General features: G+C 42.9%; 1 protein-coding gene and 1 non-coding gene across 4 annotated transcripts in view; one reads left to right on the top strand and one right to left on the bottom strand.

Annotated features, from left to right (window-relative positions):
- Positions 1 to 15,441, top strand: part of DTNB (dystrobrevin beta) — a 245,239-nt gene that overhangs the window by 208,283 nt on the left and 21,515 nt on the right. For all 3 annotated transcript variants that reach the window (XM_060117915.1, XM_060117913.1, XM_060117914.1), the window contains 2 exons: positions 713 to 809; positions 5,673 to 5,693. In XM_060117915.1, coding sequence (XP_059973898.1) covers positions 713 to 809; positions 5,673 to 5,693 — 118 coding nt within the window. The remainder of the gene's footprint in view (positions 1 to 712; positions 810 to 5,672; positions 5,694 to 15,441) is intronic.
- On the bottom strand, positions 3,684 to 3,790 carry LOC132502229 (U6 spliceosomal RNA). Its single transcript, XR_009534425.1, has one exon. It is a non-coding gene; the product is annotated as a U6 spliceosomal RNA (small nuclear RNA).

Genomic DNA, 15,441 nt, shown 5'->3' with positions numbered 1-15,441 from the left:
TAAATCACTTTAATAATATTAACAATACTTTTTCACTGTATGGCAATGTATACTTTCCAAAGCATTTTTTAAAAATAAATTTATTTATTTATTTATTTATTTATGGCTGTGTTGTGTCTTCGTTGCTGCACGTGGGCTTTCTCTAGTTCTGGCGAGCGGGGGCTACTCTTCGTTGTGGTGTGCGGGCTTCTCATTGCGGTGGCTTCTCTTGTTGCGGAGCACGTGCTCTATATGCACAGGCTTCAGTAGTTGCAGCACACAGGCTCAGTAGTTGTGGCTCACGGGCTTAGTTGCTCCGCGGAATGTGGAACCTTCCCGGACCAGGGCTCGAACCCATGTGCCCTGCATTGGCAGGTGGATTCTTAACCACTGTGCCACCAGGGAAGCCCTCCAAAGCATTTTTACATACTATTCTCACAGCAGTAAAGAAAAGTGGGCAAAACAGATATTATCACCATTTTATATATCCAGTATCGGAACTTAAATGATTTGCTCAGCATCTCATACACTGGAAGTAACAGAATCAGGTCTAAAACCCATTTCATCTGACCTTCGACGACTCTTTGAGGATCATTTTATCTTCATTTTCTTTTTTTTTTACATTTGTTCAGTAGCACATTACAATTTTTAATATTTTTAAATTACAGTGTCTTTTTGTGATCTAAGTGCCCTTCCATCTCTTCATTTCTCATGAGCTTTTCCTCTCCGACAGGCAGAGGAAGGATGAGCTGGAGCAGAGGATGTCAGCGCTGCAGGAGAGCAGGCGGGAACTGATGGTCCAGCTGGAAGGGCTGATGAAGCTGTTGAAGGTAAGAGCAGCAGCCGCTCAGGTCTCCTCCCACCTCCCAGCTCTTCTTGTCCATCTTCACCTGCACTTCAGCTTCTGCCTCCCTGTGATGTCAGACAGGATGAGGCTAAAAGGTTAACTCTTGCTGCCCAGACTCAGTTTTCAGGTAGACCTCCATAAAGTTAACCTAATTCAGTATAAAAGTTATCTAAATTAGTGTAAAGCCTGATTACAAAAAATTAGTAACTGGAACTAATGTCCTTGAATAGTTGCTTTTATGAATTAATAAGAATGTTTATAAATCGGATATTAGCTATGTGAAATGAATATTTCTCAGCTATATAAAGTTTAAGACAGGTTTCAAATATTCTACCTAAATGCGTAACAAGTATTGTGTCCTATTTTAATAAGTATTACAGAGGCAAACCAAAGTAATCAACCAACTCTAATCCATAATTTTACTCTATTAGGAACAATAAAATAGCAGCTAGCTCTAGGTTTGGTATATTGGGGCTTGAATAAATCTAGAATAACTCAGGCCTCACTATCTATTTTTAGTGAAAAATATATTACAGCCCCTACACCCTAGAGCAGACAAAGGCACACTTGGCGTTTAAATGTCCTCACCTGGATGATTTGACTGGCACTGAACAGAAATATTTACCCAGCTCTGTAGCAGCAATACCAGGACATATTTGTTTATGCTATAAATTCCTAAGGTCTGTCTATACTGTGAAACCATTGTATTTCATGGTATGACACAGAATGGAAATCACAGTGTAGAGTACCTCAACAGGCAGGCTGAGGGGGTAGATTTAATCCTGTGATAAAGTGGAGTCATTAAAGGTTTTGAAAACAATAGTTTAGGAAAATGTACATAGCAGGTTGGGAAGAGGAGAAACTAAAGGAGAACAGGAAGCTATTGAAATCATCCAGACCCGAAGTGACAAGGGTCTAGACTAGGAGGGGTAGCCCAGGAACATGTCAGCTTGAAGAGTTTTCTTCAACTTCTCCATTCTAAACCAGTCCTTTAATAATAAAGCTAGTGGGTATTGAGCAACTTGGGTAAATGGAGTGTTTGTGTTTTAAACTGACTTTTGGCTTGCTCAAGACAATGACTTCTTTTAGTCTTGAGCTGAGTTGAGTTTTTTCTAGCTTTGGTCCTGGGTATTTGGGGTATTTTGGGACGTGTTTCTTCATTAACCCTGTTAGCAGGATTTCTCCTGAGAAATATTTTGTCTAAATGGGTCTTGTTTAAAGAAAACCTTATGCGTAAAACCTGGCCCAAATCCTTCAAATAGTTGTCAAGTATCCAGCTAAGCAACCCAATCAGCCACTCAAGAGAGCAGAGAGGTACTTAAATACATTTGGCCCGTGTAACATCTGGAGCCATGTGGGGCTTTGAAAGCCCTGCCGTTGTGGGGTTAGTCCACCCACAGGACAGAAGGTCATAGGGGATTCACCTACCTTTCAGAAAAATGTTCTCAAATATTACCCAAACATAGATGGGAAGGTACCCTTTTTGTAAAAGGCAAAAAGGTTTATGCAAACTGAAGGGAAGTCAGAATGCATTTCCCCTAAGTATCACAGTAAGCTTTCCCGTCAGCTGGTTGCCCTCAGTGTTCCTTAGAGTTCCTGGCTCAGGTCCCATGTGCATTCCTAAGACCTTGTCATGTACCTCTGACACTTGCATTCAAGGCCTAAGCAGAATGAGCTGATGTCTCGAACTGTATTCCCAAGCCCTGAGTTTCTTTGTATTTCCAGCTGTTGTCTTACAGTTACAATTTCTGTAAAATAACCAGGACCCCACTGCTCTGTTTTGTAGGATATCCTACCAAGTTCTTAAAAGCCTTATTATTTACCCACCTGACAGGCTGAGGTCATCCCGAAAGGGAAGAAGAATTGCAAACATAAACCAGGAATGTTGTCTTTTTATCCATTGATTAAGAGTCATGTTTAGGGTATGTGGTGTATAATGGTGACTAAGACTCAATCCCTGTCACCAAGGAGTATCAGAGACCTTCTTATTGTTGTTGTTTTTTTCCTAATGACATAATGTAGACTGACGCTCAAGTACCCATGTTTCAGAATGTATCTTTTCTTTACATTTTTTCACCTAATTAATGAGTATATATAGATAACCTCTACCTCAGACTTCTTATTTAATCTAGAAATAGTTGTGTGATGGTGTTTTAGTTTCTAAATTACGTTCCCAGTATTTTTCTGCCTCATTTTCCATTTTTCCAATATTGCTTTTGAAATGCATTTACCAGATGAATTCTGTAGTTTTAAATTTTAACCTCATATGCAAATGAGGTTTTGAATATAAATTTTTTTATATAGATGACTACAGTGGCTATGGCATTACTTTGGCCATCTAGCCAGATATCCCCAATGTGACGGGTCTCCCATGTGTTTAGGTGATTTGAGCAGTCCTAGATTTGCACTTTATAATTAAGACATTATTACCCCCTTTAAATCAAGTTGGCTCCTATACCTTGTCACCAGTCAATGTTTACTGACCCCAACTGACTAATTGATAACAAAAAGGTTCTAAGACCTTATATCTGACCTGTTTACTGTGTTGACAAAGCCTTCAAAGGTCTATCTGATTAACTTTGTGAGTTTGGATTATACAACACCATCCTAAGTAACACTTTGCCAAAGTCCACCCTCTCCCAATCCCAGTGCACATGGGGGGCCTGTAAGTCCTGAAAACACTGCCCTGTCCACTCTCTCCATCCTAACCTGACGTGTCTACTGCAGATTATAATGATTTTATATCAATGGATAAACTATATACAGCAAAGTCACCAAATGTACAAACATGAAACATCGCCTTCTGAATTTTTCTTTTTTTTTTTTTAACATCTTTATTGGAGTATAATTGCTTTTAAAAAATATGGAACGCTTTATGAATTTGCATATCATCCTTGCGCAGGGGCCATACTAATCTTCTCTGTATCGTTCCAATTTTAATATATGTGCTGCCGAAGCGAGCACTGAATTTTTCTATTCTGTTGAACCAAGGTAATATTGTCTCCAATACCAAACCTGGAGAAAACAGTGAAAATAGGGAGGTGTTTTAGAAACAGTTCTGATCTCAAATGCAATTCCAGCTTGTCAGGATTGCCCCACCCCTCCCCTACCAATTTCCATTTCAACATTTAGTGCCAGCAATAAAAACACATTTTTAATTGTTTAATAACTCTTCTACGGCTGGTTGCTTTGCCTAGTGAATGGAAGAAAAGTGTTCTGCCTCAGGGAAGCCTGACTAGGCAGGGAGATCACTTCCCAACTGTAAAACTCTAACCCCTTCTCACTGGAGCCCTGCATGCCAGACACAAAAGCTAAAAGATGCTAACTCCTTCAGGCTAACTCAGTGAACGCACAGGGCCCTCTTTGCCAGGGTGCCTGTGATATTACGTTTGGCCAAGCATCTAGCAGCTGGTTTTGATAATGAAGAACATCTTCTGGTGCTGAGTTGGGAGTCTCCTCAAGAGATTTCTTGGTGCCCATTTAATTTCTAGTGCATGTCTCTCCCTTGCGGGAATAAAATGACTTTCTCCAAATTCTTACTTTCCCTCTCCCTTTCGTAATTCCTTGGCTTTACTGAAATCATTCTCTCCATTGCACCCAGATCTGCAGACTGAGAAGCACTCATCCATTCCCAAGACTTCCTACACACATGTTTAGTAAAGGCAGTCTGCACGGATGGATCCAATTTAAATAGAACCATTGCAACAGATTTTAGATCTGTGTATTTGGGGCAAAGAGCAGAGGCATCCTGACCACAGTTACCCATGATGAGGCACAGAAAAAGGAAACAAAGAGACCCATTAAAAGACAGAGTAACTGAGAAGCACAAGACTGAGGAGAGAGGAACTCGGAAATGTTTATCTCATCTTCATCGTGCTTCCTTCTTCAGTGTCTAGAGGTGCATTCTGAGAGCTGAGAGTTAGCAAGGGCCTGCTCTGAGCACCGTCATAAGGCTCTGAAAGACAGAGACCATGTCTTACCTTCATGTTTCCAGTGCTTCATGCATAGGGAGCATTAAACGAACCTTTGTTCAACTAATGGGACACAAGGGTCAAGAATTCTTTTTGAAAAGCCTCTTAGGGCCTTGAAACAGTTCCGGTTTATAGGGGGAAGGGGATGTATGTGCATCCTTGAAAAGAACCACACAGCAGCCAAAAGCTCCAAAAGTGGAAGACAGGGGACTAAATAAGAGAATCTGTAGTCAGATGGAATTTCCAGTTTCTAGGAAGTTCTTAAGAGCAGTGGTTCTCAAACTAGCAGGATTCAGAATCCACTGAAAGTTTCATGAAACAGTGCTGCCCCCACCCCCAAGAGTTTTGATTCCATTGGTCTAGGGGGAGACGGGGCAAAGCATGCATCTCTGACAAGTTTCCAGATGCTGCTGCTACTGGTCTATCTATGTTCTGCACTTTGAGAACCACTGACTTAGAGAAATGTACCTAACGTATGTGGATATTGTGAATCGTGAAACAGAGTGATCACGGAGCTTTTGAGTCATGGTTGAGCTGCTTCTTTCAGTTTACCCTAAATAGTGATATGACCTTGGGCAAGTCAGGCTCTCTAGGGCTTTTTCGTGTATAAAAGGGGAAGTTGGACTAGAGGGTTTATAAAGTTCTTTCCTTCTAACTCTAGAAGTTAGCATTTAAAGAACTGGATGGGGCAGAGGCTTGCCATTTGCTCTGTCCAACTGATGATGCTCTGATGGTGGTCAGGCCCTTGGATCTCTAAACCCATGGGCCTGGCCTGGTTTGCCCTTTTCTGTCATTTTTTTCCAGTTGTTCATGGTGATGGGCATTAATTTCTCTCCTTTTTCCCCTCTACCGTTTTTCGTCTTCACCACCTCTAGGAGGAAGAGCAAAAGCAGGCAGTAAGTGAACTTCAGAATTCTCCACCTGACTCTTGCTTCTTTTGCATGTTCTTCTTTTCCTCATACTTTCTCCTCTCCTCCCTCTACCAAGATCATCTCTGCGGAATTGGTTATGTGTAAAAAAAAAAACCCTTAGCAGTTCTCTGCGTGGTGTTGTAAAATGGCCTAAAAGGCCACGTCATGTTTACCTAGTAGAGCATGTTCTTATTTGAAACCAGAGCTTGTTGAATTTGTTTTCAAAGTACACATCTGTTGTGTTTATTTAAATATGCATGACTAGCCAGGCTACAGTTACATTTTCCTGCACTTACATTCTCTGCTGCTTCATGATTAGGCTGACTTTAATTGCTTGAAACAATTTTCAGGGTGGTGGGAGTGACCTCAGGGTTAAATACGATGTCATGAATGACTGTGCATGAAAATGAGTCGTTCTTTTGATAACGTTAGATGTCCTTTAGTCTTGAACAGTCTTCTGGATGTTCCAGCTCCAGTAGCCTTCTTAACAAAGTTACCAATGAAAACTAAGTGACTGATCATGCTGTAAGTGATTTCCTGTTCAAAGCCCACTCCAGAGGGACCTCTGGTTTTTCTGAGCTGCATGGTGTTTAGGGAAAGTTTATGTTTGTTTTTATTTTCCCTGACAGCCACTAACCCACGCAGGAAAATCAATTGAGGGCTTATCCACAATGATAAGACTATATGTTTATATCATATAGTAAGGTTTTCAAAGCATACATTTTTCACACAAACTAAAGCTGATTTTTAATTTACCTCAGGGCCTCTCTTTAAAGAGAGAAATGTGAAATGTGTAATTCAAAAAATGTACTCATTTCTTATTTCAAAAAACAAGTGTATCCATGTTTCAGATTAAGAATAGGAATATAAAGCATTATATTTTCTATTATTTCCAGTTAGGAAAGCAGCGGAGTCATAGGGTAAAAGGGAGAGGAAAGGAAGGAAGAGATGGGTAAGGAGGGGAGGAGGCAAGAGAAGAGGAACGGAGACTGTCAGGAAGAGGGAAAGAAGACAGAGCATGATGTCAGGGTAGGCTAACAACCCGTACATCTCAATGACTTTAATGTAACAAAATTTTATTTTTGTCTGTGCTTTATTTGGTTTTGTTTTTTCCTCATTCACACATAATTTATTACTTTGATCTTATGGCACTTTTGTATCAATAGGTACACTCACATGGGCAAAGCAGGAGAAAACCAGGATGGAAAGTCAAGCCCAGCCATTAAATGCTTCTGCCAGGAAGTGACACACATCACTTCCACTCCATTTCATTGGCCAAAGCAAGGCACATGACCACACTTAACTTCAGTGGAGGCAGGGAAGTATAATCCTCCAGTTTGCTTAGAAGAAGTAGAGAAGCAAGTACTGGTAATGCCTGCCACAAACCAGAGGATGAGTGAGATTGTGTTGGCGGGAGGGAAAGAAAATATCTGTTCTTCCTGTTCCCTTCTCCCCTCCTTTCCCTGACAGCCTCATCACCTTGCTGTGACCACACCCTTCCTGCAGATCAGGGTATCACCTGACCTGTAGTTTCTGGCACCGGCATTCCCCTCCTTTTATTCATCCCTCTGTGCCCCAGAGATGTGCTTTACAGGTAAACCACTTGCTGGGAACTTCCTCCAGCAGTCCACCCAGACTAGCATCTCATGATCCCTCTGTGAATGGGCCAGCTCAGAGCAAAGCATGTAATCGGGCACACCCACACCCCACCTGAGAATACCTTTCAGAGGAGGGCAAACATTATGGATATTTATGTTAATGGCAGCAGTAAGGGCTTCCAAGAGACACTTCAATTTTTTTAAATTTTATGGATTACTATGTACTCCAAGAACCAGAAATTATCACTGCTGTCATATTATTTCAGGTCAACTTAAAGCTGATCTTGAACAGACAGGGGATTAAATAACAACATGATCATTCCAGTGACCTTTGATTGTGTGTGAGATCAACTTCCCCTTGAGGTTGGCAAAACGAGAAGCTACACCCAGATCACTGAAGCCTGCCGCTAACGAACCGCTGGTGTGTGTGTGTTGGGAGTTCTCGGTGGCTTGTGTGCGTGTGTTGGGAGTTCTCGGTGGCTGAGGTCCTGAGCTCATGTTCTAGTCCTCACTGTCCCAGGGGACCGTCCAGAGCATGAATTTGTACAAATTGTTTTTCGCTCATGTTTCCCCACTATGGTGAGGTAAGACATTCTGCTCTGTGGATATAGGTAGAAATTTCCTCTGTCCACATCACAGGTTTAAACTGTACCCACCTAAGGCTCAGCAATGAGGCTCAAATGTGAACTGAATGGCTTTGCATAGTTCAACATTTTTAACATGTACAGCTGGAAAGACTATAAAGCTTTAGAACTCAAGCGTCTGCTTTAATCTATATCATTACCGCGTGAGGCACCAAAAGCTATTTACCACAGAGCATAAGTCGTAACCCTTTCTTCCTCCCAGATTCTGGCTGGTATAGTTTAATTTCTTCCCTATCAAAATGTATTACCCTATATGAGTCATAAAATAATTGTAAGACTTTTTAAATGAAGAATTTACTAGACATCTTCCCCAAACTAGCTCTGTAAATCCATTATAGAGAACTTTTTATGCAGTTTGCCTTCTTCATTCCCTTTCAGGGATTATTTTGGCATTGGGGAAATTTGAGGGAAATGGGTAATAACTGTGACTTTAACTGTGACTTCGGGGCTGTGGTTCTACCTTCAAGCTCAGCCACTTTTCCAGTGCTTTAGTGACATTAGTACCTCAGCTGATAATTCTTCTGTCTTTCCTTTCTCCCTCCCTCCCTCCTTATAATTAAGGGCAGAACTGCCTGGCTATTTCAGATAAGACTTCGCTGAGTGACTGTTCGACCCATGACATACCCTACAGTTTAACAGGCTCAGGAATTAGATTGTATCGGTTAAGTCAGGGTTAATCAGGCCCATGATAATCGTCAGACTGTAATTAAAAGACCTTGTCTGCCTTTTTTACTGCTGTATCCCCTTGCTGCTAGCCCAGTGCCTGCCACATGGCAGATACTCAATAAATAGTGGCTGAATGAAAACTGCTATTATAAGATTTTAACTTAAAAACAATGTGAATTCATAAGTTTATTCATTGTAAGGGACATAACTGGTTCGAGTACCTAAGGCAATAATTTTGCTCAAGGTACTCCCATATAATAGGTAGATCTATTCAAGAGACTAAACGATGGTTAGAAATGTCCTTTATAAAAAGAATCAGAAAAACAAATTTCAGTGTTACCAAAAGAATAGGAAGACCAAGCTAATATATTAGTATTATTATTAACTCTATTATTATTTCTGTCTGAAGAACAGATATGTTATGTAGAGTAAAATCATCCTCTTTTTTTTAGCACAGATAATCTACAAAATGCAGGATATCTATAGTTATTTGTATCATTTGAAAATATTTTGAGCATTTCTCAGTAAGAACCCAATGCCCACAACGAGAAATGTATACAGAGGGGTACACTAAAGTAACAACAGACTGGTCAGGACCCTGCTGGCAGTGGTGTTTACTGTTGAGCTGTGGGCTACTCCCCCAAGGTCAAACAATATCCCAGTCCTAGTCTGGAGGGATTCCAATGTACAAATTTATTCTAGGGACACCTTAGGGTTCCATTTTTTCCCAGAGACTCAACGTACCATAAAATTTCACTGCTGGATTGCTGATACAAACTAAAATGAGCTATCCAAGGCAAGGTTTCAGTTTATTCATGAGGGATGTATTTCTTTAAACATTCCTCCGTTTCCTCCTATTAGAAGATCATTACTTTTTGGAACTTCCCTGGTGGCCCAGTGGTTAAGACTCTGGGCTTTCACTGCAGAGGGCACGGGTTTGATCCCTGGTCGGGGAACTAACATCCCACATGCCGCACGGCCGGTCAAAAAAAAAAAAAGATCATTACTTTTTATATACAGATCAACATCAGAGTTAAAGACTCCGTACTAGACTGTAGACAGTGATGAATAAGGATAGGGGGCTCCCGCAGGGGTGGCCTTGATCCAGGTTCGTAGGGTGGTGGTCCAGAGGGTAATACAGGTGGTACTCTGAAAATTATGTAATTGGAGGAATCTTGGGATTCCACTAAGAGAACATGGCCACACTTGGGACCTCTCTTTCTACTTCAGCCAGTTGGGATATCAAGTGGATCTTGCCCCACGCCCTTTCTGATTTCCAGAACTGGCCAAACACCCCACCACAGCTCAACCAAAGAAAGCATGGTGTGGGCTGGCTGTCAGAAACCCCCATCTCTGACTGCGGCTTCACCAAATATGCCTCAGAGGAAGGGCACTCAGCATTTAGTTAGCCAGGTTGACCCATGAGGCCTCCATGACAAACCTCATGAATGTTAACTTTGTAAGTTTCAGAGAAAGTACTTAAAAAAAAAAAAACCTACACAACAACAAATAAAAATCTCCTCTTTGTCCATTAAAGAGATTACTGGCAAACCCCTTGATGTGTTCCTGGGTCAGGTTTCCTCTTGGTTCCCTTAACCTTTGGACACAATCCCATTGGGAAGTGATTCACATGCCGCCCTAAAATTTTCTGGATTCCTTGGTCCCACCATACTCTGAAATAGAAGCCTGAGTCTACTGCTTCCTGAAAAGCAAAGGATTGCTATTTATTTTTGTCTTCAGCAATGTCTTACTACATATGTTAAAGTGAGCAGTGGGTGAGCTTGTCCTTTTGGAGGATCAAAAGAGAAATCCTGCACAAATCCCACCCTCAAATAGTATGATCATTATTTCATGGCTGGCCTGATGCCCTGTATACAGAAACAGAGGCCAGGTCAGTGACACCTGGAGGCTTAGGCACCACTACTGCCCTCCCAAGTTTGCAAGCTGCACCAGTGGATTTTGGTAAACAAAGATCAATGTGCTGTACTCTGTGACTGTGCCCCCAAGCCTTTAGCCTAGCCTGGCCCAGTCCTAGTCCGTATACATGGACCTTGGCTGCCCATAGGTGGCCTCATGAAAGTCTACAAAGTATGCTCATTCATCAGTCTTGGCTCTTGTACTCACTATAGGGACCTGGTAGCTTGTTGGGGGGGTTGGCTTGTTTTCTCCAAAAGAGGAAATGTCATAGCAATATTGAAAAATAGGTACTTGCATTTCACTCCCCCAAAACTCCTTGAACACCTAGAGGGAGTGTATAGTCTGAAAATATAGAGGAAATAGCTTTGGGGTCTTTGCAGCACCCCCAATGGTCTTCATCACTCTCATCAACCACGAGCTGAGAGATTGCCTTACCTGCTTGTTTATTTCCCCCTGTACTGTATTTATGTCTTTTCCTCTTCTGACCAGAATGCATACAACATATGAAAAATATACACCAGGGTCTCTGGGAAAAAGCCTCTACACACGAAGCTGGAGATAGTCACCATCCACTAGAGGAATATGAATTCCTAGGACACAGTATCTCCCCCCAGAATACTACAATCTGGGTCTCAGCAAAGCATCAGCAGAAAAGAAGATGACTTCTAAGTTTTGAGCCCAGGAACCTGGGAAATTGACTGGAAAAACGAAACTGGGGAGATGATGTGAGATATAGAAAGGGGGCTTTGATCTGATTTTGAACGTACCGAGTTACATAGAATAGGCAGGCAGTCAAGCTCTGTGTCTGGTCTATTAGATATTTAGGGATAGGCAGCTGGAAATTTAGTGGGGAAACAGGGCTAGCAATGTATATTTGGAAGTCTTCAACATAAAATTAGTGTTGAAACCATAAACATGGGCCGTAGGGAAAACCCATAGTGGACAAAATGAAGAAAGAAGAGGTAGGAGGTAGGATTGTGGGTTCTCATGAAAAACCAGAAAGTTTCAAGGAGAAAGTTAATAAGGCAATAAGACAAGGATTTGACAATAAGGAAGTTGTCAGCAACCTCGGAAAGGAAATTTTCAGTATGGCAGAGTGTAGACAGCTCTGAAAAATTGATTTTGTCTTGTCCAGCCTCCTCACCCCCACCCCCATTGGTTTCACCTCAACAAAGGAAGGAGTTATATCTTCAGTCTGCCTTATTGGGTTATGTGTGAATAGATTGTTCTGACTCATGGCACCTTGTTGACAAATCCTCATTTCTTTTCTATCTCACCATGTATATAACCTTTACAGACCTCAGTTTCCTCATCTATAAATTTCCAATCCACAGTTCTTTGATACTTTCATCACTGATACCAATCGATATATTGGGGAAAGGCTATGAACCAGGAAGGGTCTGCAGAAATCCAACTGGGCTCATTTGACTGATGTTTCCTTTTGTGACTTTGAAATCCTCTGGCCCTCGATTCATTGTGTGGGTTTTCTAACCAACTCCTTCCCCAGGGTTTATTCATGTCAACCATCTACCTCCCACTTTTCCAGACAAAAGAAAGCATCCTAAGAAAACAACATCAGCTGCTTCCATGATGCCCTCTCTTTTGGCTCATCTCTAGGATTCTGGGCCATGCCTCCCACTCTGTTTCTTTTAGACCTCACACAGCATCCTCAGTTGGCATGAGATTGGATCTGTGACCCTCCACTTGGAGAGCACCTGTAGGCATTTCCTCGAATCCTGATGCCGTGCCAGTCTCTAGGGTTTTATAGCTGACCTCAGGCTGGTTCTGATGTTCCAAATTAACAGCAGTGCCAAGGTAGGGAGCTTCCTGGCCTAGAGTCCTTAACTGAAGTGAACATCTGCTTAATTTCAGCCAAAGAAGCGTATTATAAAGGATATGATAGACTCCTTTGCACTCTTCTCCATTTGCTGCTAATCATAATTTGGCAAGTAGAATTACTCCCATTTAGAGCTGCAGTATAGATGCCCAGTGCTTTAAAAAAAAAAGAGAGAGGGGAGAAGAAAGAAATATAGAAGCGTGTTTTAGAAAATTAGAGGCAATGGGGCTTCCCTGGTGGAGCAATGATTAAGAATCTGCCTGCCAGGCTTCCCTGGTGGCGCAGTGGTTGAGAGTCCGCCTGCCGATGCAGGGGACACGGGTTCGTGCCCCGGTCCGGGAAGATCCCACATGCTGCGGAGCGGCTGGGCCCGTGAGCCATGGCCGCTGAGCCTGCGCGTCCGGAGCCTGTGCTCCACAACGGGAGAGGCCACAACAGTGAGAGGCCCGCGTACCGCAAAAAAAAAAAAAAAAAAAAAAAAGAATCCGCCTGCCAATGCAGGGGACACGAATTCAAGCCCTGGTCTGGGAAGATCCCACATGCCAGGGAGGAACTAAGCCCGTGTGCCACAACTACTGAGCCTACATTCCACAACTACTGAAGCCTGCGTGCCTAGAGCCCATGCTCCGCAACAAGAGGAGCCATCGCAATGAGAAGCCCGCGCACTGCAGTGAAGAGTAGCCCCACAAGAGAAAGCCCGTGTGCAGCAACAAAAGACCCAACGCAGCCAAAATAAATAAATAAATAATAAAACAAATAAATAAATAAAAAATAAAATTAGAGGCAATGCAGAAAGACAGTTACCTGCAGCTAGACAGGTACCTTTAATAAGAATCCATGCCAACTCACTACTGCCCTACAAACCTGGCTAACCATAAATCCTTCAGTGCTTTTATTATTATGTATTCTAATTAATATATATGACATTCACTGTTTATTCATTGCTTTCACATTTCAAATTTCACCTCCTGTATTTAACCAGCTCAGACCTCAGGAAACCAAGAGAGAATCTAGGAGACTGTCAGGCCTCTAGCTGTCCCCAGGACATCTCTCAAATGTGCAGAAGATTATCAGAGTTTATTCTTGGCCCCTTGAAGTTTCTAACCTGATCTGAGGCTACTGGTGGCCTGTCTTTCCTTCTACAGCAGCTCACCACCTGGGAGAAGAAGCCCTGGACAGGCCACCAACTTTAGGACCTCGTAACTCTGTCACCCTCCCCCGGGTTTTCATCCTCAGCACTATGGACATTTGGGACCAGATTACCTTTTTTTTTTTTTTTTTTTTTGGTGGGTTGGGGCGGGGGGGTGTTCTATGCATTGCAGCATGTCGAGCAGCATCCTTGATCTCTACCTACTAAATTCCAGTGATGCTCCCACACCCACACTGACACCCACACCAGGTTCCTAGCAGGTAAAATTATCCCCAGTGAAGAACCACTGCTCAGGAATTCCCTAGTGGTCCAGTGGTTAGGACTTTGCACTTCCACTGCAGGGGGCACTGGTTGGATCCCTGGTCAGGGAGGTAGGATCAGAGAACCTTTCTCTGTGATACCAGTCTGAGCCCTTGGGGCATTCTCAGCATCCCTTATTCTGTGGTTTAGATATGGGATGGATGGTAAAAGATTTCCAGTCACCTTCCCCCACAAATCACCCCTTTGTCCCTATGTCCTGCTTCTGTTAACATCATTGCCAGCACTCCCTACATGCATGCTCTCTTCCAGTCCCCTACTCTCCCCACTCAGTTGTCACAGTCTAGTCAACTTATTCTCCAAAAGCTTGCTTGTGTCTCTCTCCTCCCAATTCCTATCACCATTCTCCATTCCAGCCTCCGTCATCTGTCACCTGGTCTCCCTCTCTCCTGCCTCCTGCTTCTCAGTCCCTCCTTCACTTTGCCCCGGAGCCAGATTCCTAAATCAGATCAGACTGACCACACCACTCCCTCCTCAGAAGTCTTCACGGGCTCCCTCTGCCATTGCCTATAGCAGGGGTCAGCAAGCTTTTTCTTAAAGGGTTAGGTAGTAAGCATCTTAGGCTTTGCGAACCAAATCAGAGGTATTATGTAAGGACTTATATAACCATTTAAAATAAAACCATTTAAAAATGTAAAAACCATTCTTAGCTCACAGACTGTAAAAAAGCAGGTGGCAAGCTGGATTTGGCCACGGGCTATAGTTTGCCCATCTATCGCCTAGTAAATAAACTTGATGACCATTTATTTAAGGCTCTGGATGATTGCGGCCCACGCTTCTCTTTCCCACCACATATCTTCTGTGCTCCCTGCATACTAGTGTCCCCACGTGCTCCTCCCCTGCCCCGCAGCACACACACACAGCTTCCTCTCTCATGGTGCTTCTGTCATGCCCTTTCCTCACCCGGATTGCCCTTCCCGAGCCGCTTCTGCCTATTGAAATTATACCCCTCAAGACACTCTGAGATGCCACCTCTTCTGTGAAACCTTACCCTGTTCCAGAAGGTCAGAGTTAAACTCTCTCGCCTCTGTGCTCCTTTGCCTTTGCCCCTCCGCTACGGTACGGATTTCATCCTCCTTTGTATGCTAGCTGCGTACATGCCGAACTGCCTAGGAGGCTGTGAGCCTGCTGAGAGTGGAGACCTTGCCCCTTCATACCCCTACTTTGCACCTTTCAAAGTGGAATCATGGCAGGTAGTACCCCACTGGGCCAGCATGTGAAGCACTTTATGTACATCCTCACCAACCCATGAAGATATTCTTATCTCCACTTGACATATGAAGAATCTGAGCCTCAGAGAGGTCAAGGAAGTTGCCTCAGGTCACACAGCTAGTAAATGGCAGAGCTGGAATCCAAACTAGGTCCATCTGACTGCAAAGCCTGGACTCTAATCACCTTATTACATACAACAGGGACTCAACAAAGAGTGGTGGTGCTGGATCAGGTGCCACACCTCATCATACAAGTTTTACTTACTTACCTATAAGCAGCATTTAAGTTTGACTCATTGAACTTTAAAATATCATTGATAGGTTCAGGCTGCCTGCCCCATCATTGAATCCATGTCTGAATTAAGGACCATGCTCTCCTGGAATCCTGTCCT

This window comes from Mesoplodon densirostris, chromosome 14, assembly GCF_025265405.1.
Source record: "Mesoplodon densirostris isolate mMesDen1 chromosome 14, mMesDen1 primary haplotype, whole genome shotgun sequence".
Taxonomy (NCBI): Eukaryota; Metazoa; Chordata; class Mammalia; order Artiodactyla; family Ziphiidae; genus Mesoplodon; species Mesoplodon densirostris.
This window is presented reverse-complemented; position numbering and strand designations above follow the sequence as displayed.